The sequence below is a fragment of the Gavialis gangeticus genome, unplaced genomic scaffold (assembly GCF_001723915.1).
Source record: "Gavialis gangeticus isolate Ggan-Ray unplaced genomic scaffold, GavGan_comp1, whole genome shotgun sequence".
In the NCBI taxonomy this organism is placed as follows: Eukaryota; Metazoa; Chordata; order Crocodylia; family Gavialidae; genus Gavialis; species Gavialis gangeticus.
In genome coordinates this window covers 64,927,176-64,951,153 of record NW_017729022.1, presented here as the reverse complement: position 1 = coordinate 64,951,153, position 23,978 = coordinate 64,927,176, and the positions used below count along the sequence as shown (strand labels likewise).

General features: G+C 44.3%; 1 protein-coding gene across 4 annotated transcripts in view; it reads right to left on the bottom strand.

Moving 5' to 3' along the window:
• Nucleotides 1-23,978, bottom strand: part of RBFOX2 (RNA binding protein, fox-1 homolog 2) — a 318,764-nt gene that overhangs the window by 217,627 nt on the left and 77,159 nt on the right. For all 4 annotated transcript variants that reach the window (XM_019515300.1, XM_019515303.1, XM_019515304.1 and 1 more), the window contains exon 2: nucleotides 11,537-11,587. In XM_019515300.1, coding sequence (XP_019370845.1) covers nucleotides 11,537-11,587 — 51 coding nt within the window. The remainder of the gene's footprint in view (nucleotides 1-11,536; nucleotides 11,588-23,978) is intronic.

Sequence of the window (23,978 nt, the reverse complement as noted above, 5' to 3'; positions counted from 1 at the left end):
GCTTGTCCTGGCCCCAGCCCCAATCCCTCCCTTGCTGTGGGGGCATTGATCTGCCCCCCACCATGCCTCTTCCCTCCCCCTTCCACCCACCACAACAGACTTACCAACTGGAGGCAGCTGTGTCCAGCATGGTTGAGGACTGCTGCCTGTTCAGTCTATGGCTGAATCTCCCAATCGGGCCAAATCTCCCAATCGGGCAAAATTTCTCAGGCGCGCCAAATCAGCTACCAAAACTTTGCACAGCCCTACTGCATGCCATAGCCACAAGGCACCACCCAACACCTCGTAACATACTTAGGACCCTTAGAAGAATAAAAAAAGAAAAGTTTCAAATGACTGCAATGTACCACAGAAAGAAGGCAGGACAAATAAAGGCACCAATGCTTTAAGCCCCTTGCAATGTTAAGTAAAGTATGCCCAGATGATCCATCTATGTGGACCATGACCAATGCTATCAAGGAAAGCAAAAAACAAAAACTCTCTGCCAATCTGACCTGGGGAAAAATGTTTGGAGTGAAAACTATATAAAATGAGTCTTATAATGTAATCAAGGTGCAATGCATCAACTGTTTCTAACCATTTCAGTTCCTAGCTCCTTTCTGCAATTTCTTCCCTTAAGGCCAAATGGCTTGGTGAAGGCTGGGAATCACAGGTACCTTAGTGATGTAGAAGGTGTGTATCCTGCACAGTTCTGGGGCGAGGGGTGGGGGAGCTGACATTGAAAACACAGCTTGGGTTGATCCCCATTTTTTTTCTTCCCCAACCCCACCATGAACACCTGCTAAAATTGCTACTGTTGCAGTCTCCAGCTAGCTCCTTCCTACACTATTTTTCTAAGGAATTTCTGCCTCACACTTTCTTTCCAAAACTCACAATTTGCATTACTCTTCACTTAACTCCCTCCAATCTGTTACTACCTTACCAAGGGTGAGATGCCAAGAACTAACCATATTAAGTCAGAGGTTTTCGCAAAAGGGACATCTTAAGCGCTCTTTCATCCCTACTCTGATAAAATGTCTCTGTGTAGACCATTACAAATTACATTAGTTTGTTTGTTGCTACCCTATTGCACTGTAATCTGACTGCTTGTCATCTCACTGGTCACTATACCTTCCAAATTTGTTTTGGCATGGTTGCTTCCCATATTTCATTCTTCTTTTTTAATATCTGTTTATTTCTTGCCCAGATGTTTATCTTTCAGTTTTCTAAACTGAAGCTCATTTTCTGCAAAAATGTGCATGTTCGGTCAGAAACAAAACATGTTACCAGTCCTGTCAAGTACAAGCCACAAATATTTTGCCTGACAAAAGTCTGGAAAAGAAATGAGGAAGCAGGAGGCTTAATCATCTTAACCCCAACTTACCTGATCCTAAGTGCAAGGAAGATATTTCAAGTGTGTACTTGATAGCCATGTTGGTCTGAGACAAAAAAAAAACCATACAAAAAACTAGAACTCTTGGTTCCAAAAGGAACCAAGATAGGAAGATATTAAGAATTATTTTAGCATGATCTCTTCAGTTTTATCCCAAAGGAACCCATCAATAATATCTTAAGAATAGGTGGTTGTAACACAGCTAAAACTGCCATACTGATACTGTGAAATACAAAAGATCATACAGCAAGCAGAGATTTGACTGAAGGGGGTATGAACATATGAACAAGTTACTAGAACAGTGCAACTTCTTAGACTCAAGACTTCCCCCCCGAAAAAATACCAGCTCTTAACTTTCTCTCATTTCTTGACTGCAAAAAATTATAGAGTAATTCTGCTGCACAGCACTTAGGCCACAATGGATCAGAACATTTTGACACTACGGATGCATACTCTAGGTTTATCTTGTGAATCATACGCAAGTGTCTGCACACCTAATCGTACTAAATTGTGCAGTACCTGTGCAGTACCCCATGGCACCCTATAAAGGATCTCACTGTACCCCAGGGTGCCACAGCACCCTAACTGAGTATCATTGTACGAAGAGGTAAGCTGTGGTGCAAACTTACAGCAGAGTTTACCAGACATGTTAGCACTATCCATGAACACAATCTTACCTCATTAAAATGCAAGTCAACTTACTTCTCACTAAAATTGGGGGTGGCTACCTTGTATTTAACAGAGTGGAAGTGGGTACAGGCAGTTACCGCCGAGTAGCTGACATGCTGTCAATTCACAGCTTAGCTTACCCCACACTAAACTGTGCGACTATCCTCAGGGCAAATCAGCCACAACATAACTCATACCCTGGCTCCCCTAAAGGTGGCAGAACCCCAAACCTTTTCATGCCAAGACCCCTTTCTTGTATATATAAAGCAAACTGTCCCACGTGAGCTACACTGCCAAACTCATACCCCCACACCAGATACAATGTTCATAAGAATACATCACCCTGTAATCAGAGCTCCTCCCTTCCAGAGTTCCTGTTGTTCCTTGCTAGACAAAATAACTGTAATTCAGTCCGAGTGTTAGATAAAACATTTAAACAACCTTGCACCATAAACCTCCTAAGAGCTCCTGAAAATGAAAAGTCAGTTTTTTGCTTGTTTTTACTACGCTAGCGGTAAAAGCAGCTTGAAGTTTGTGTATGAACACACAGACACACACAGATTCCCATCCATAAACTACCAGAAATATCAAGTCTGTTGTTCCCTAAGTTACAGGACCTCCAAGACCTTTGAAGGAGGTCTGAGGGATACTGCATTACATTTTTAAAGACAATGCCTCCTAACTCCATTAATTCAAGTATTTATGTTAAATAGATATGAATAGAGTCAAAATATTAATTTAAAAAGCCAAATTTCCCCCTTCAACATTAATGACATGACACTTCTGATGTCATAATTTTACCAGTTATCCAAGCACCCAGAACTTGGGGGGGCAGGGGGGTGGGAATTAATGTTGTTTTTGAAGGCAAATTACAAACAGAAAAAAATTACAACCAAAAGACTTTGACATCTTTTTTTATGTACTGAAGCATCAAGACTGCTACCAACAGTAAAAGTTTTGGGAGGATAGTTTTATTTTTTTGTTGTTGGGTTTTGGGGGTTTTTTTTTTTTGGAAGAGGACTTATATTTTATATATATCCTGAAGTTAAGATAGCAGCTAGTTCAACACGGTCCTGGTCCATGACTGTAGCTCCTGGATACTACAACAGGGCAAATAAATAACAAGGGGCCAAGCCATTTCCTGTCATGTCATACTCTGTAATAGTTTTAGCAGGAAAATATCAATCTGCAAGCATTACATTAAAGAGGCTAATCTCTAGGGCCTGCTGTTCAAAACGGGCCAATCCCACGTTTCACCTCTTCTCCAAAAGAAGCAAGGTAGGGAAGAGAGATCCATACCAAACCAGTCAGAGGAAAATTGGAAGATCTTTCTTCCTTGAATTTCCTGGCAATGTATTCCATTTTCCAAATTAAAGTCCTACAGATGTTATACATAGCAGAGAGGGAGCCCCAGACAGAGCAGCAATGCATCTGTAGAGAGAGAGCAGGAAGCCTGGCTACTCTGCTGTACTGCCTCCCATACAACAAACACATTCTGCATCTCAGCAGAAATAGCCTTGTTGCTAAACTCCACATATCACAAGGGATGGGGAGGAGAGGAAGAGCAGTGCGGGGCCTATACGAAGCAGGTATGGCTCTGCAAGTCTTAGAATCATAGAAAATGAGGGTTGGAAGGGACCTCAGGAGGTCATCTAATCCAACCCCCTGCTCAAAGCAGGACCAGCCTCAACTAAATCATCCCAACGAAAGCTCTGTCCAGCCAGGTTTTGAAAACCTCCAAAAATGGAGCTTCCACCACCTCTCTGGGTAGCCTGTTCCAGTGTTTTACTACCCTCCTAGTGAGAAAATTCTTCCTAATATCTAAATTCCCCTTGCTGCAACTGGAGACCACTGCTCCTTGTTCTATCATCTGCCACCACTGAGAACAGTCTAGCCCCATCCTCTTTCAAACCCCACTTCAGGTAGTTGAAGGCTGCTAAGTCCCCCCCTCAGTCTCCTCCTCTTTAAACTAAATAAGCCCAGTTCCCTCAGTCTTTCCTCAGAAGTCCTGTCCCCCAACCCCCTGACCATTTTTGTAGCCCTCCGCTGGACTCTCTCCAATTTGTCCACATCCTTTTTGTACTGGGGGGACCAAAACTGAACACAGTACTCCAGATGTGGCCTCACCAGTGCTGAACAGAGGGGAGTAACCACTTCCCTAGACCTACTGGCAACACACCTACCAATGCAGCCCAGTTTGCCATTAGCCTTCTTGGCAACAAAGGCACACTGCTGGCTCATATTCACCAGAAATGGATCAAGTAGCATAGAAGAGCACCTGTTTGCACAGCCTCTACCAGCGATGCACATCAAGATTTGTTCACAACCACAAGGAGGGGAGCCCACCTTTTCATATAACATGCTCAGAAATTCTAACGTGCATTTAAATAAATAAAGAAATAAGAATATAAGGACACAGGGCAGCTCAGCTGCAAAGAGATCAGGGAACTTTTCACTTTAAGGCTGAACCAAGTGCAAAAGAGTAGCAATGAAAGAGGTGGCTAGTTACCATCTGTGCCCATGCTACCTTGTGCTTTGATCTCACCTTCACTCACAAGAAAAGGCTCGTTAGTGCTTGGACAGGAAACCAGCAAGGGAAATCATGCTGCTGAAGTAGCTGTCATGATGTAAAAGGCAGTGCTTTTCCCTTCAAATTAGTACTAAACCAATGGCGCAGTTTAATATGAGAATTCTCTGTACACTTAGAAGTGCAATCTTTTAAAGGAGGATGTTCAAACCAACATCCTTACCTCTTCGGTAACTGAAGATCTCTTACAAAAAAACCGAAAAGGTGTTCTAGCACCAGCCTCCTGGCCCAGTTCCAATTTACACAATCATGTTCTGCCTATATTAAATCTCCTTCTCCTCTTCCCTCCCTTCAGTGTCAATTGAATATATTATTCTCCCTCATTTCGTTCCACAATGAGAAGCAGCCCTGCTTTATGTAGCTAATTCCATTCCAGAAATGGCAGTATTTAGCAGTGGCTTAAGCATATTCAAGATACCGGCATGGAAAGTACTAGAGCAACACATCACAGAACTTGACTACATGGGGAAAGGGACTGGCATAGCTATAAAGGCACGCTCTCTGGATGCAGAGTAATTACTCCAGAAGAGCATGTCTGCATGGAGGAGTTGCACCATAGTAACTCAGTTTCCACACAAAGATGGTTTGGTAGGACATGCAACATTAACTTAGAGTTTCAGAAAAGGAGCCCAGTGGGCCAACACAGAAAAGACCACCACAATCAGTCCCCTTGTTGTGGGGCTCAGCAAAAGGGCCAACAACTGAAGAGCCCACAGAGAATGAACTACTTTAGTGCAGCCAACTACAACAGAGCGTTTTCCTTTTTCACCAATAATGCTCTCTCCAACGCTGTGCCATGATGAGGTGGCCATGCACATTTGCCTTGCCTCTGTTGCCACTAAGGGCTAAAGCATGGGAGACTGTTCAGGCAGTGAAGGCCGATGGGGCTACAAACCAGAGGCAAGGCACAGTGAGTCCAGTGAACCGGCACAGAAATTCAGCCTTCATAAAGCACCTGGACAGTGTTATTAAGACTGTAAGAAATATGGCCTCCTTAGAAATCCCTATTCCACATTTATTCAGTGTTGCATCTGCAGGCGGATGGTAAAGGTATCAAACTATGCTCTGCAGACTTGAGCACTCTCACGTTGGCTCATAATGAGACCTCAAGCCAGTTGCAAGTTTTTGGGCCCAGGGGGGATGGGGAGAGAAGAGGCAAAAGGGGGGGAAAGGAAGACAAACCATGCATGTTTGAATATGGTTTATCCACTAGAGGGGGTAATTACAACAGTGAAAGGTTTACAGTCATCAATTAATGGCCCCAAGAGCTCAAAGGAGTGAAAAAGGCATTAAAAAAGTGGAAAAGTAGGATGGTGCATGACGTGAGGAAAGAAAGCTTAAGTATACAATCTCACAGCACCTCTACCTGGGCTACTATTACAGTCTGACAATGGAGGCACCCTGCAAGTAAATTCAGTTTCACCATTTCTGGTATCTTCGTAAAAGAACAGCACATCTATTTGAGAAAAGAAAATGCAATGGCTCAGAAAAGAGATACTGAGCTTTTAAATCCAGCTCCCAGCCAAAGGGCAGCAGAAATCTCATTCAACAGACCAAATTATTGCTGCATCTCAGAACTACTTTAGTATGGAGCCAGACTTGCTCCCCACAGTCTCACACCCCCAAATGCCCAGAACTAGGTGTTAGATCACATGCTGTCATCTCTACCACACCAGATCCAGCCCCTGGCTTCAGGGGGCTTGCTGTCTGCTGCTATCATGTTAGAGGCTCCCAATCAGATTAGCTAAAAGCCTTGAAACCTCATTAGCGGAAACCAGACCTGAATTTAATCTGCTTCAGAGCCAAAAGGGATGCTGGTGGGGGAGAGAAAAATCTCAACACAGATCGAGAAACAAAAGGGAGTAAAAAAATGGAGGGGAAATCATTTTACAAAAAGGTTTACTAAAGTGAAAACATATGCATTAAAAATGGAATTTTTTGGCCTGCCAGGTAACCTACATAAAAGGACAATATTTATTCATATCCAAGAAGAGTTCCCTCCCCACCTCATGGAAAGCGGGGGGAGGGGAAGCTTGTCTTGAATTCAAGTATCAGGGCTGGGGCTGGAGCACCCCCAGGCCAGGTCCAGGGTGGCATGAGGTAACTGGAGCAGGAACTACAGCCATCACAGGGTAAGCTGCTGCAGCTGGGGGACAGGCTGCAGGGGGGGCAAAGGCCAGGATGAACAGACACCCAAGGGGGGGAAAAAGGTACAGGGGTCACGCTGTGTACCCCTCTCCCCACCATTATTTTTATCCTGCCACTTGCCCCTTGCCACGCTTTCCCCATGCAGTAGGGGGAGGAAAGGGACAAATTTAAGATGACCCCCCATTTATAGAATCTAATGATTGAGGGTCATCGTAAACTTGAAATGGTCTTGGATTCAGGTAATAGTGGTACCTTACCATCGGAAACGCACACACTGGCTTATACAGGCCTTGAGCTCACCCACTGAGGGGCATCATGACTGCCCAGCAGCTGCCACTATATGCTCTGGATGTTGATGCCAAAACAGATCCTACAATTCCCAAATCAGTAGAAGCCATCAGAAACAAAATGAAGGCACTTGTGGATCAAAATATACCTGCCAATCATCAAAATAAGTCTATAACATAACATTTTAAAACAAACTTCTACACAATGCAGTATAAACAGCCAGCTCTACTCATGAAACAGAGGCTCCCATGCAGAGGAGAACAAACAACTAACATACTAATAACCTATTAGGAACATACTATAGGGCCACAACACCCAGTTAAAGAACTACTAGAGCAATGAAAGAGAAACCCCGCCAACACCCCGTATCTTGTAAATTGTTAACTATGCTACTTTAAACACAATCTACACTAGCGGCCAGATCCTATTCTATTAGAGCCCTAAGAGGTCTTAGGGACTTAAGAGTGATCCTATTCCACCCTGCTCAGGTGCCTGAAAAACAGGTAACAGAGAAGGAGGATGAATCGTCCTCCAGCTCACTGCTTTTTGGGATTCAACCTTAAGGCTTGAGATGACAGGTTACAAAAGTAGGAGTTTTAATGTTTTTTCAGATGTTTTTTCAGAGGCTTGAGCAAGGTGGAGTAAGATCTCTTTAGGGTAACAATTGGTATTATAGGATCTCATCACAGAACACTTCAAGCAAATTTGTCATCAGGCTGCAGGTAGGCATGGTTGGCTCTAAACAAGATAAAGTCAATTCCTGCAAGAGACCTACACTGCTTAAACTTAATAGAGAAGATCTCGCATTTTGTACCAATGACAGAACTGATATAAAGGTGTGGTGGTCCAGTCTACCCAAATTCACCATTCTGCTTCATGTGCACATAGCATGCTCAGTCAACAGGAAGCCTTCCTTCAAATATAAGTCCTAAGGAAGGCCACAGGCCAAAGCACAATTGGAGTTGCAGCTAGCAAGGGAAATGAAGGGTAGCAAGAAGGGTTTCTACAAGTATGTTAGCAACAAGAGGAAGGTCAGGGAAAGTGTGGATCCCTTACTGAATGGGGGAGGCAACCTAGCGACAGATGAGGAAAAGGCTGAAGTACTCAATACCTTTTCCATCTCAGTCTTCACAGGCAAGGTCAACTCCCAAACTACTGCACCGGGCAGCAGAGGTGAGCACCCCTCAGTAGTGAAAGAACAAGTTAGGGACTATTTACAAAAGCTAGATGTGTACAAGTCCATGGGGTTGAGGAAGTTGGCTGATGTGATTGCAAAGTCATTATTTTTTAATACTTGTGGCAAGCAGGGGAGGTCCCACATGACTGAAAAAGGGCAAATGTAGTGCCCATATTTTAGAAAGGGAAGGAGGATCGAGGGAACTACAGACCAAACAGCCTCACCTGACTTCCTGGAAAAATTATGCAGCAGAACCTCAAAGAATCCATTTCTAAGCACTTGGAGGAGAAGAAGTGATAAAGAACAGTCAGCATGGATTCACCAGGGACAAGTCATGCCTGATCAATCCAATAGCTTCCTATGACGAGATGACTGGCTCTGTGGATGTAGGGAAAGCAGTGGACATGATATACCTTGATTTTAGCAAGATATCCCAGGTGTAGCTATATTGGTCTAGAGCAGAAGTGGGCAAAATGAGGCCCATGGGCCGCATCCGGCCCACCAGGCCATTCTATTCGGCCCACAGGGGCCCTAAGAAACTTAGACAATTAATATTTATCTGCCCCTGGCTGCCTGTCATGTGGCCCTCGACGGCTTGCCAAAACTCTATGAGCAGCCCTCGGCCTGAAATAATTGCCTGACCCTGGTATAGAGGCAAAAGGAATCAGAACTCGTGATACAGGTCATGTCTGTTATTAAACCAACTAGATGTCTGCAAAAAAATTCTTTATTTGCAAGCTTTTCAGCACAGCCACCCTTCTTCAGGCATAGGAGAAAAGATTGTAAAAGTTCTCCTAGGTAGAAATTATTCCAACTTTTCTCTGAGCCTAATCTGCATAAAATAAACTGTTCCAAACAGTACTCCACATCTGGAGTACTGTGTCCAGTTTTTGGGCCCCCCCACTACAGAAAGGATGTGGTCAAGTTGGAGAGAGTCCAAAGGAAAGCAATAAAAATGGTTACACATCTGGGGCACATGACTTTATGAGGCAAGGCTGAGGGAACTGGGCTTGTTTAGTCTGCAGAAGAGAAGACAGAGGGGATTTGATAGCAGCCTTCAGCTACCTGAAGGGTATTTCTAAAGAAAATGGAGCTAGACTGTTCTCAGTGGTGGCAGGTGACAGAACACGGAGCAATGGTCTCAAGTTGCAGCAAGGGAAGTTCAGGTTAGACATTAGGAAAACTCTCATTACGAGGGTGGTGAAGTGGTGGAACAGGTTACCTAGAGAGGTGGTGGAATCTCCATCCTTGAAGGTTAAGGCCTGGCTTGACAAAGCCCTGGCTGGAGTGATGTAGCTGAGGATGGTCGTACTTTGAGCAAGGGTTGGTCTAGATGGCCTCCTGAGATCCCTTCCAACCTTAATTTTCTATGATTCTACGACTGTTGAACCTACCTGACAGCTCACTGAAGCCTGACTAGGGTAGATGCATAATGCTCGTGGCCCATATCGTACATCTAGTTGTACTGCTTTGATTTTGTTGGTTCATTCCAATGGATACTTTAAATGGTTCTCTCCTGCATGAAAACTCTCATACACCTCCTGAATGCCATGGTCGAGTTTCACAATTCTAAATGTCATGTTACAGAGTCACCAGCCTTTCCCCACACTGCTACTAGGCTTATTCTGGGCCTGAGCTACAATGAATGCTGTTTGCTTTTAGATAATGGTACTGGAGGAAAGGAAAAGCTTGATTTTAACCCCATTTCTTAAAACAAGGTATTGAATTTTGTTGCATTATCAATTTTTCTTTGGGGGAGTTCATGTGCTGTTTTGTAGTTGCATTACAGATGGGTGAAAAGTACACTGACTATAAAAAGACAACAAACGTATGATGGCCAAAATTTCCTCGCCAGCTGCTGGGGTTACAGCAATGACAGTCAAACACAGCAGAGTCCACAGACTGAACATCTACATTGAAGAGAGTGGAAGCACGGACAGGAGTCTGAATTGAGATATGAAGTGAGGAGATTTTGAAGGCCATGGCTGATGAAATTCTGTAAGGAATAGAGGTGCACCGATATATTGGTTGCCTATTGGATTGGCACTGATAAAAAGGGAAATGACATTATTGGCTATTGGCTTTTTTTGGCCATTGTAGTTGATAATGTTTACCAGTAATTATGCCTTCTGGCCAAGGCCCTGAATGCCTGGGTTCCCTCAGGAAATTATGGGTTTCCCCATGCAGGTGGGCAGCATTGTAGCCTGCAAGGGGTCCTGCTTAGGGCTGCTGGGAGCAAGATGCAGGGGCCCTACGTGCACGTGCGCAGCCACACGTATGCACATAGCCAGGAGTATAGCCGGACAGCATGGAGAGCAGCTCCCTGCAGTAAGTCCGTAAAAAGGAAGAGTTGTAGAGAAGGGAAGGGGCATGGGGGTGCAGATCAAGGCCCCCATGGTGAGGGAGGGAGTGAGCCAGGGGCTGGGAGCACTGCCCAGCCAGGGCAGCGCATGGGACCCAGGGCTGGGGCAAGGAGTGGGATGGACCCATGAGCAGCTTTTCCATGGGGTGTAAGGGGAAGCAGCTCCCTGCCACTGTGCACCCCCCGGGAAAACATGGGGGGCATGTGCCCCCCCCCCCGATTTGTGTGCAAGGCGGATGCCACTGTGGGCTTGGAGCTCTACTGCCTTTCCCCCAGGAGCCCCACACCAGCTATGTGCTGCCTGCCCACTCGGCAGCAGTAAGGGCGAGTCGTGCCCCCTGCTGCTGGGCGGGCAGGGGGCGCACGGCCATAGGGCTCCTTGGGGGAAAGGCAGCAGAGCAGAGAGCCCCGAGCCCACAGTGGGCAGCCCACATCCACCCTCACCCCACTCGGCTCTACTCCACTTAAAAACATCCCCATGCTTGAAAATGGTGGCAGCAGTGCTTGAACTAAAGCTCATTCGATTAGCTTTAGTTCAAGTGCCCCTGCCACCACTTTTAAGTGCTGGGACACCGAAACAGATGACACAGGAGGCTCCTGGAATGTACCAAAAGAAAAAAAAGGATGTATATATGTCAGTATATAAATCAGTTATCAGATCAGCATCGGCCAATATGGTTAGTTAATAATCGGCTATTGGTATCAGCCAAGAAAATCTGTATTGGTGCACCGCTAGTAAGGAGAAACATTTAATGGATGCAGCCATATGCCAAAATATAGGACCAAAAAAACTGTTTTATTTTAACTCCAGATGTGTTCCACCAGTGACATACACGTTTGTATTCAAAATAACAAGAATGCCAGGAAATCCACTGCCAACACACCTACAAATACACACACACACACACGCATTTATTGGAATCAAATTCTTACTTGATTGTCCCTTGCTGGGTATCCATGATAACTTGAGGTCAGAGGCTCGTTCTGCAAGAAAAAAAAGAAAAAAGAAACATAAAAAGGTAAACACAGTGGTTGAAAGGAAGAGAAACAAAAGAGCTGAATACCATCTCAACTCAGCTAGAAATAAGCACCTGAAATGTGCTGGGGAAAGAGAGAGATGAGATGAAAGTTTCCTACTAAATTCCTATTTCCTATGTGACTCAATGCATCTAAATAAAGATTAATTTGGAGCTGCATACTCCAGACTATATGGAGTAAGAAAAATCACAGGCATGGTGTAATCATTAGCTACTTCCCATCTTGTCCCCTGCAATTTCAAGATGTCTATGATTTTTGCAATTTTCTAGGTATTTTTTTAATACAACTTTTGTTCCAATATGAAGACAGCACAAATACAAAAGTAAAAATAGCAAGCTGCTGACCAGTTAACCCAGTATGGAAGAAAATGGCATTCAAGCAATAGCCACAAAAGTGAATTCACTCCTTCCCGCACCATTTCTCACACTGTGACCTGTGACAGTTCAACTTCAATTAACCCTACTCAGCATGGGCAATATCTCTCTCTCTCTCTCTCTCTCTCTCTCTCTCTCTCTCTCTCTCTCTCACACACACACGGGAATATTTATGTGTTAGTTTTTCTTCTCTCACCCCCAAATGGGTTCTTTGCCTATGCATCTCCCTGCATTGGCAATTTTGTCACATTTCTTTGACTAAAGAGAGATGTGAGCTTTATACATCCTATTCATCTTTGGAATTTTTCCTTATAGTTTCCTAGCATTTACAATGATATTTTTATATTTCTGATTAATAGGAAGAAACTCTCCCCAACACCTGCAAATTCAAATGTGTGTGTGGGGGGGGGAAGCTTAGCCAATTTCACCTTGCACACAAATCCCTTTCCTTGGCAAAGGCGGGGAGTGAGTAAAACTGAACAGGCTTGCTTTTGGTCTCATTCTGGTGTTGCTGCTCTGTCCTCCACTGATGGGTAAGAACAGCTGACTACAGAAGGTATTTTGCTTTTCCTAAGCATTTTGTAACAATCATGCAGTCCTGCTTAGAGTTAAAAAAATTAACTGTTACTATAAACTGCACCAGGTGTTACTTGGCAAAAGGATGCCTGGAAGTTCACAAGCTACACATTTTACCCTGAAAGCTTGTTCCTAGTGGAAAAACTAGGAAAAACTGACCAGTATTTATCTTTTGAAAACAAAACTGTGCCAGGACTCTACTGTTTCTAAAATCAAGTGGGAGCAGTCACATTGAGTCAGCTGGAAGTTGTATGCAGTCTTTTGATATCTATTCTTTACTGATGCTAAAGTATTCAGCTTAGACTAGCCACAGCTTAATAATGAGGCCTCTCTAACCTATTAAAAATAAAAATAAAGTAATGCTCTCAGTTCAGTGACCACCAAGTTATAATCTCAATACAGAGATTGAACTCTATGCCCACAGTGTCTGTGTACTATGTGCTATGCTGCTCAAGGTCGCACATAATGACCGTCATGACTGTTTAATACAAAGGCACCCTTGCCTGCCCTTCCCCTCAAAAAACTGCCCTGATGATTCCCACAGAAATGTGAAAAAAATATTTAACTGTTTAAGAACATGAAGAGAGATGTAAACTACTCAATACTACAGTAATAAGTAGGATGTAAGAGCTTTTAAGGCAACCGGATAGCAAACCTTCTGGCTGATGCTACTTCTGATTTAATAGTAATCAATGTCAGTGACGAAGCTGTGGGCACATTCTTCCTAGATAACACAATGGTCAAATGAGACAAAAAACAGTCCCAAATAAAAGAGAAATAAAGATAAAGATAAAACCCCCAAAGCTATGAGTAGTGAGTGAAAATTGACAACTAAATCTCTCTAGCATTGTTACAAGCAAAATACTTTATTAGATAACCCTGAAAATGTAAGATTACAAACTCAAATTGAATGGAAATGCCAATGTTAAGGTGAAATGCACAACTCTAAATCTAGCCTCATGCATGGATTATAAAACAAGCTTTAACAATTATATCGCAGTCATACTGCAATTTATTCCACCACCTCAGATACCTATGCGAAATATATTGTACTACTATTCCACTCGTGTTCCAGTACCTCTGGCAGAATGGTCTGCCATATCTGCAACGGCACTTTATTTATAAATTAATCTTCTTGGTTAGGTATGTATTTTTTAAATTTTCCCATTGCTCATACATAATAAAAGCCAGAAAGTGAAACAAGTGGAAAGCAAAGTACTGCTGACCTGCCTAAGTACCATATTTACGCAAATCCAAGATGACCCAGACTTTAACACAATCCCCTAATAATTAGATTCTGTACATGGAAAATGTATAAACTTGTTTTCATTTTCCATGCCTATACCATAATTATTGGCAGGTCATCTTAAATTCATCCCCATACCAGTGCATCAGGGAAAGCAATGGCAGGATGGAACAGACAGTGAGGGAGGCTGTAAGGGGACAAGTTATAGGGGGGAGTAATGGGGTCAGGCAGTAGGGGGTTTGACAGTATGAAGACAATGCAGGGGCAAGCCTCTTGCCACCTCCACTTACCCCCTCTTTATCCCTATTCATCATCTGCTCCTCTCCTCTTTACCCTTGCTATGGCACCCAGCTGGCTCCATCCCCACTCCAGCTTGGGGCACAGAGCACAGCTCCAGCCTGGCTGCAAAGCAGCAACACAGAGCCAGCACCACTCCTACAAGACTGGGATGGGCCCATGCTCTGTTCCTGCAGCTGAAGCAGGGACAAAGGCCTGCCAGCACTGGAGGAAAGGTAGGCTGGTGATATGTGGGGAGGAGATGAAGCAAAAGCAACAAGGGGTGCAGAGACAGTGGGGAGTAGGAGGCAGGGAGAAGCTGTGACTCTGGCTCTGACCCAAGGTTGGGCCCAGAACTGGAGCTGTAGCAGCTGCCTCCCCCTCCCCTCCTCTGCCTCCTACCCAATTCCAAGACAGGGGGCTCCCCCTCTTCCCTCTCCCTATGTTAAATGGGGATAAAAACCTCATCTTGGAATCACATAAATAAAGGTAGTTCTGAAACTGCTGATCATGGTGGCTCACAAATCTTCAAACCTGGAAAAGTCACCTGCACCTACTAGCCCAAGAACTCAGCTGTTCACCAGGCCAGAATATAATAATGCTTGAAGCCAAACCACATTCTTTCTAATCCTCCCTAGGTCAGATAACCGGCCCTGCATGAAATCAAATATCCGGTCCCCAAGTGGTTTAATTCAGCCCACTATTCTCAGGGAAGGCACCCTAGTTGATCAGTAAATTAAATTAATGCACAGTTGTGCTAAATAAGAAACGATTTTACAGAGCCCTTTACTGAGATAGCACAGAATTTGCTGGAGGGCCTCCTTCCACCTGTACATGTACACACTCCTGTCTGCCTGCTGCCTCTGCTTCAGCATCCACCCATCAGTTTCACACTGGTTTAAGCTCCTAGGTATATGTGTTCAAGTAAACCAACTTCTCTAAACTCTCCATGTAGAGTGGCACTAATTATGGTATTCTAAACCTATTTCCAACAAAGATATTATGAAAGGACTAGTATAAAAAAGAAAACTCTCTCTACGTTAAGCTGATATTTGTTCTAAAGGTAGGACTCCAATTCCTATTTCTCTGTTAATGAATTTAAAATAAAATTTAGTTTTTAAAATGAGTATGAACCACTCTTTAGAGAACAAATCTTTCAGTATTTTTTGTATAAAAGATTTCCTTGCTTTTATAGAACAAAGATTTAAAATGTTGGGGGGGCGGCTGTTGCTGTTAGGGCTGTTCTTTAATTCAACAATTTTGTTTCAAATGCTCTCAATAATGAAACAGTAGACTCTTCAAATCATTCTTGTAGCTACATATCTGTGAAAACTCATGCATAGGCTGCTTCTGAAGAAACTAAAAATGAGTTAAGCAAAATTATTCCCAACATCTTAAATTAAGATGTTTAACTGTTATGATTACAGTCGGGACCACATCAGTAGCTCAAGACATTCCAAGGGTCATCACGACAACCAGAGAGTGTCACAACTGTCTAGATAAGAAGGGTAGCATGGATGAAGTTTTCGGCAGCACCGGAGCTTCAAAAAGTTTCGGAAATATCAACTAGATTCTCAAAGACTTTAGAAAGATTTAAAGGTTGGGGTCAGATTACTCAAACGTTACAGCCAGCAGAAACAAATAGGTAGGTTTAAGTCAAAGGAGAAGACAAACAGTATTTTGAGGATGCCCTTATTCACAAACATTAAAGGAACTGCCTAGGCAAGCAAGGCAGAAACGGTGAACAAAATGACCGGAGGTAAAGAGATGCTTCTTGTATATTACCAGAATGAAAGCAGTTGAAAGAAGATAATACAAGGCCAAAGCAGGAGAGAGCCCAAATTAAATTTGGTGGGACTCTTAAGTGAACAAATCTTAATATAAAAAAGTCACCTATAGAAACAAATGGTTTGACAAGGAGTAGCAATACCCAGGGAGTCCCCATTTAACATAGGGAGAGGGAAGAGGGGGAGCCCCCTGTCTTGGAATTGGATAGGAGGCAGCAGAGGAAGGGAGGGGGCAGGCAGCTGCTACAGCTCCTGTTAATTACCTACTTCCAATTGGATTAGATCAGGGGTGTCAAACTCAGGCCCCATGGTGCCAGTCCAGAGAGAAAGCAGGCAGAGGTAGCTGGAGAATTATACAGTGTGGTCCACAGCATTCAAGACTAGCCTGAAGTGCAAAAAAATGTGCAGGGAGAGTTCACAATATAGACCATCTCCACAGTATGACTCCGAGAGGAAGAGGGGAGCATAGATTAAACAAAAAAAAAAAGTTAAGAATATTGTTTTACAAGAAATGACAAAAAGTTACATTCCGAGGGACAGGTTGACAGATTAGAAAGAAGGCAGCAGTTAGAGCTGTAAGGTCACAGAAGGGTCAAAAATACCTCTGCCTTTCATATAGAAATGGTGCCATGAGGCACTGTACTATTTGCAAGTTCCCTGCTGTGCATGTTGTAGCTCTAATTGTACTTAACTCTCCAGGGGGAAAGGGGCAGTGCCTGAGGAAAGCTGGCTCTTGCCAATAGTCTCCAATGCTGCCAATTTTACAGGTCACTAATTGTGAATCTGGGGTCTTGCTGCATGATTATTCTGTACAGAGTTTGCTATTGTTGAGAACTGAAAGGCATGGAGACTGAAAGGGTTAAACTCCTAGGACTGGAACAGAACAATCCAGCTAAACCAAGTGGGGATAAAAATCCCTGCTAGCCAGTAGGGGATCCAAAGGGAAGGAGGAAGCACCAACTCAACACAGAGGCTAAATCTCTGCCTATATACACCACAAAACTCCTTTCACAGAAAGGGAGCTGAGAAAGATGAAATTATACACAGACAGACAAGGTTCTTGGGATCAATCTGAAATACCCGTCATCATTCACACCTGAAAGCTTGCTAAGAAGAATTTTTCCAACTTAAGTTAGTCTAATAAAAGATATCAGATTTACCCAAAGAACCTTGTCTGCCTATGTCGTTAGACCAACATGGCTACAACCTATACCCCTGTAAAATTACTCTCTCCCTCTCCCTCAAAGGGCAGACCATAGAAGAATTTACCTTCCAATAAGAGCAAGAACCTGGTGGGACAGAACAGCCCTAGCTAATTCCAATTCCCTTGCTACTTCCTTCTATTAGTAACTTGCAACCAGCCATTTCCAGAGAGATTTAGGTAGGAAGTTCTGGACACCAAAGTCAAATCAAACTGCCATGGGGACATTTTGTTATTGTGTTTATTGCTGAAAGGTATTTCCCAGGTGTGTGAAATCTACTTTAGAGCAGGAAGGCAAAAGGGCATTAGATTTCTGTCACATGCATGTGATTTTAACCTTCCATACTAACCTCTTATACATGACTCCCTCACTTCCTCAGTGTTTACAGCTACAGTATAGCAGTAACAGTTATAGTATATATGCTGCAAATTGGAGCCAATAGTAATTAACCCTGCAATTACATCACTGAAGTTCATGCAAGGTCTGTAAGGCTTCCTAGTTTTTGTTTTTTCTTAATTTCACAGCTTTTCTAACATAAGCTCATTTCCACTATTATTGGCAACACCAAGAGGCCTGAAACAGAGAGCCTGCAAGCTGCTGACATCCTTTCCAGTTAGACATTATCTAAGCCAGGGGTGTTAAAGATATGGCCCATAGGCCAGCTGTAGCCTGCAGAACCCTATCATTCAGCCTGGTGGTGCACATAGGCCTCAGAGTGGACTCACATGCCACACAGTGAGTAGGACCAGAATAGGGACATGCTGCATATGAAGTGCAGGACCAGCCTGCAGACCCAATCTGGCCCATGGACTAGCACCATGGGGTCTGAGTTTGACACCCCTGATCTAATCCAATTGGAAGTAGGTAATTAACAGGACCCTGAAAATGGCCATCTCTAGACCATCTATGCTACAGCACCTAACATCAACAGAAGTGAACCTGCATTAGGAACAAGAATTTTTTAAAAATCTATCCAAAGTAAAGGAGACTTAAAAGTATTTGAACAGGATAAACTCAACATCCACTCCTCCAATGAAGTGTCTAAACGCATGAACAATACAGTAACACAATATACACATGTAGGGGCCACCTGGAAGACTGGCTCAGTTGAATGGAAGTTGCATTATCCCTACTTCTCTTCCCACACAGTCAAACTTCAAGAACAGGCAATACCACTACATGTTAGGACCATGGACGGTCCATGGGTTCCCTTTATTTTGCTATAAAAAGTGAAATAGAAATTAGAGACTACAAAGACCTTCGTTCACTTTTGCGTACCACAGCATGGCCAGACCAAAAGGATTCTTTTGGGGATCCAACCAACTCCCTTGGAAAACATAAAACAAATGAATGGACCTTATTAGCAACTCCTTTTTCTTGACCTCCAGTTAACAGTTTATCTTTTATCTGAAGCCCCAAAACACTTCAGCTGGAGGCTCATCCTGGTAAGCCGGAAAGGAATGCATCACCCTGACAAATTTGGCAAACACTTTTCTTTGCAAGAGGGGAATCAGTTTCTTCTGATTTCTAGCTTTCACTTAAATCACAGCTTCTAGTCCTTTTGGTTACAATGATTACCTCCCAGATGTTAACTGACGTAGTATCTAAACTTAATTTGCAATTAGACACCTCCAGGGTGAATACTGCTGACGAAAGCAAAGAGAATTCTTATCAGTTTCACAAATACCTGCAGGGTTCTCAACTACAGCAATAAAACTGACACCAGAGAGAACTCGATTTCCCTCAGTTTCCCTAAGCAACAGGAGCGATCATCCTCACAACCACGTAGTGGTTTGGAGACCAATAGAACAGATGCATCACAATCTCAGGTATCTGGAGACTCTAGGACAGTGGTTCTCAACCTTTCTCATACCAGCACCCATTTGCAAATGGCTTGTCCCGACCCATACCCCCATGGCCCTGCTGGTGTCCACCCCACAGTCCCTTGCTCCACCTGCCCTGCTGCAGTCTTGGCACCCAGCCCCCTGGCCGCCATCCCTCAGTATTGACAGGCACCTGCCCCCCCCATACACCCATCCCCTCCACACACATGCTCCTCCAACCTGACAGTCCCCAAACCCTGGCCCTGCAACCCCTGGCTCCCCATACACTTACCTTCATCTAGGTACTGGGGCTGCTTCCACCACCCTGCCTGGCTGCATGCTAGTTGCACCCCAAACAACCCCTTGCAGGCTGGAACACTGCCAGCCTGCAAGGGGAAACCCACACTTTCCCTTGTTTTTCTGGCACCTGCTCATGACCCTTTGAAATATTCTTGCGACTCACTTTTGAGTCATGACCCATGGGTTGAGAAATGCTGCTCTAGGGCAGTGATTCTCAACCAAAGAGCCACAGCACTCCAGGGTGTCACAAGATTTTTTAGGGGGTGCTGTGAAGTGCCATGCAATCTTATCACTGTTAGGTGTGCAAACATGATTCACAGGATAAACCCAGACATTTCAGCATTCTGACCTGGTTATGGTCTGAGTCTTTGCAACAAAAGAATTGCTCCATTATTTTTCTGTGGTCCAAAATCAAGTGAAAACTAACAGCTGACATTTTTCAAGGGGTGCCTTCAGTTCTCACAGGGTTGAGAACCATTGCTATAGAGTTGTGAGATTTAGAGGAAAAGGGGAAAATGGACTTGTTCCTTCCAGATGACAGGAGTACAATCAGGATGGAGGCAGTCAGGGCTTGACCCTAGAGGGTCACACTCCAGGGGACCAGGAACAGACAAAAAGGGAACCAAGAGTCCCAATTAACCAGGGCATTTGGGGCAGATGGATTAGGAGGCAAGTACCACCCTGGGTAGAACTGTATCTTAGCGAAGAGTCAAAAACAGGAGGCAAGGATGCAAATTTGGAGTCCCTAGCCAGGTTTTTCAGAGCAGGAAGCAACAGCTTTACAGGACCAGGATGTGAGCAACCACCAAGCTAAGGCATACATCAGAAGCTGGCAAGGCAGTCTGGAGCACAGGGGTCAGAGAGCCAGCAAGGCAGTCTGGAAGCAAATGGGTCCGGGCTGAGTCAGGAAGGCAGGCACCAGGAACAAGAATGAAACCCGGAAGCCAACAAGCAGGAGCCAGGAAACTGGGAACAGAAGAGCTGCTCCTAGTATCCTAGGTCCTAACAGGCAAAATCCAGGGATTGGGAAATTAGGAATCAACATAGTAACTAAGAACAAGGAGAGAGAACCCCACTAGATAGGGAGGCATCTCCCCTGTAGGGTTGTCCATTGGTAGTTAGGCCACTGGTAGCCAGGCCTGCTCAGTAACGGAGACCAGCTGGTGGCAATGTAGCCTGCTTGCTGTCTTGACTCTGGACACCCCGGCAATCAGAAGGGATTTTGAAGTGGTAGCGCAGATCAAGCTCCAAATTTTATCAGACACTGTGCTAGACAGACAGGTATCAAACAAAGGAAGCTCCTCAGCAGGATCCAAGCAGCACCCTGATACAAACCCCGGCACTTTTCTCATTAAGTGGAGGGTACACTAGACCTGTGCCTTTCTGTTGCCCTCTCCCACCCTTTCCACTGTGAACAGCAAGTAAGGCTGAAGCCTAATACACTGAGTGTATGTATCCACACAAGGATGTGCTTTTACCACACTAACTCAAGTAAAATACTAGCAGAGACAATGCAATGATAACGTTGTCATTAATTAGGAAGAACAGGTTGGAAACAACAAACAGCCTTGTCTTCAGCAGAATCTTGCTTCATGGTAGTTACCACACATTAGCTAGCATGCAAGAGAACACCTTTGTTCTTAGTGGGAATGTGCACAATGTATTGCGTGTCTGTTTTCATCACTATTTGCAGCACTGCATGCTCTAGATCAGCGTTTCTCAACCTGTGAGTCACAAGAATATATAAAAGGATTGCAAACAAACTTAAAAAATGGATCCACACACTTTAAAAATGGATTCTCCTTCAAAGGAGAAAAGCATGGGAAACTGTGGTAGAGTTCCAGCCTGCGAGGGGCTGCTTGCCCGCCCCTCCCCCCCCCACTCTCCACACACCCTTTTCCCACACCCACACCCACCCCCTGCCCCACACACTGGGGTGCTGGGAGCCAGCAGGTCAGGAGCAAGGGGCACTGGGTCAGGACTGGCCAATATTTATGGATCCTGGTACAAAAAAGATTGAGAAACACTGCTCTAGATCCTGCTTTTGCATTTGTTGTAAAAGAAGACAGTAGTTAAACTCCCAGATCCTTCACAGAAAAACTGAATCAAAACAGTCTTAAAACTGGTCTCTATGGGTAAAAACAGTCTAGTTTCATCTGAGACAGTCTCTTAATCTGGGATCCTACGCAAATACAAGCCCATTGTCCCACTTTAAGTACCTGTGGCTAAAAACAGACCTCAGGTTTATCCTGGGTCTAACTATCCCAGGTTTTGACCCTCATCCAAACAGGCATGCACCAGTCATTTACACAAGGAGCTTGAATGGCAATTAATTCGAATTAGACTTTCTTCTCCTCTCCCAGTTGTCCCAGGGACATAAAGTGTTATCTTGGTACTTTACCGGTACTTAACAAAGAACCTTTGTAAAATCCCAGAATAAAAGACTTTGTCCTGTCTGTTTTTAAGCGTTTGAAGTATCTGGGACAACACTGTTTCCCACTGTGACAACGCTGTTTCCCACTGGGACAACCACAGCTAATTAGAGAGTTACCTGCCATTTATTACAGGGAAAAGCTATGTGTGTAAAGGGCAGAGCCACTATTGTCCCAGGTTTAAACTCATCAGAACCACCTCAAATGTGAGGTCTGGGTACCTTGCCTAATTTGATGTATAACTCTTAACTGCTTTCTACCTAGTTCCAATTAACATTATTTTAAAGAGAGTAGCAAGCCTCCCTCTGGCTGACTTCCCTCATTTCAGTTACTTTTTGTTAACTGGCCATAGTCTAGAACAACTCTACAAATACTGTCCGTCAAATAAGTTTCTATTTATGTACTTCCTTGTTAGTGCACTTGTGTTAATGATTTCTACCTACAGAGATGGAGGTTCCAGTACCAATATTCCATTCTCTCACTACTCAATATTTTTTAAATGCAATAGAAGTAAAAGTTATCACACCAGGAGATTAGATGAACTGCACAATGCTCTCCTCGACTGCCTAGAAAATACATATCAGTAAAGATGTCAAAATGTCTCTCTCAGATGCTACGGCTCCCCTGGAGGACCACCTAAGCATGCAGTGAGGCTTCCTGGATGAGGGCTCCCTGGACGCACCGGCTTCATTGCTGCCTATCACCCCAGCTGTGGATGGTGATGAAGGCAATGGGCTTGGCACTCAGCTACCTCTTGCACTGCCCTAGAAGGGTGGGGACACTGGTGGGAGTTTCTGCTTTGAGAGCCTTTCTTTCTTGAGCAATGCTGTACATGTGGGCAGTACTTGTGCACCTTATCTGCATCCTTGCTGCCTGCCCCAGCACCACCTGGAGGCATTGTCTCACGACAGGGTTGCTGGGCCAGGGCAAAGCCACCTGTCCTGCCACACACTGTACGAATTACCCATGACAAAGAAGACCGGCAACCTCCAGCGGCACCTGCTGCACAAGGCCCTGGCCACCAGCATCTTTGCCTTCCACCTGGACCTGGTGGCATCAATGACTTGCCTTTTCTGAGAAGGAGGAGGAAGAGACAGAGACAGTCTACCATGCTTCATTGACTGTCCCCAGCTGCAGGTGTTCTTCACCACCTCTGGAGCCTCTTTGGTGCACTAGATTTAAAGGGTGCCTATACACAAGCATGAAGGCTGCTCTGATGCACTGGAATGCCAGCACACTGGAGCACACTCAATGAACAGAATCTGCTGGAGCATGGCAATTACTGCACTCCAGCAGCCTCCTGCATCTCATATATCAGCGTCCCTGCACTTAAAAATTGCGGTGGGGGCACTTGAACTAATGCTTGTTGAACAAGCTTTAGTTCAAGCGCCCCTGCTTAGATTTTGTGGGGATGCTGATACATGAAACATGGTGGCACTTTAATTAGACAGGCTCAGATCCAGGGGCACACGCCCCACACCCATGCCTCTCCCCACATCCCCTGGATGAGCTACTCACAGCTCCACCTCATGCCCTGCCCCAGCCCCACTCCCTCCCTCACTGCGGGTGCCTTGATCTGCCCCCCTACCGCTTTCCTCTCCCAACAGACTTATCAGCCGAATACTGCATATATTAATAATGTATTTAATGTTAATTACCATAGCCTGCCTTATATCACATAATTGGTAGCATTCAAAACAAGAAGAAAAATATAAAGGGGTACATGAGCTGAAACTTTGAGACAGAAGGGGTACACTTGTTAAAAAAAGGCTGAAAGCCCCTGACTTAAATCCAGTGCACTGTATATTTTTTCAATCCCATACTGGGTGGCTGAGGGGGGATGCAATCTGCTTCAGGTAGCTGAAGGCTAAGAGGGATGCAATCTGCAACTTTCTCCTAGGCCAGGATGGCAACACTAAAGATGGTCTGATTCTGATGATACCCTCTGCCAATTTTGGCTCCTAGTTTAGACACATCTAGCCTTTGAGGCTGAGCCTAAACCTAAAGGCTGATGAGCTGGCATCCCACCGGGCCACTGAGGAGGCACCCTGCTATGTGAAGAAGAGCCATTTGGTCCTTAAAGTGTAATCATGGGTGTGGGGGAATGGGCAAAGTGCAAGGATTTTCCTCATTGTCACCGACTTGTTCTTCATAGGTTGTTTTCCTAACTAGCCCCTTCTGGTGTTCTGTACTTTTATTTGGTTGGTTTTAACTGGGTTTTTTTTAATATTTAATTTTTTTAAATAATAAAGATTAATAAAGGTTAAAAAAAGTCTCACTCATTATAGTGTGTGTGTGTGTGTGTGTGTGTGTGTGTGTGT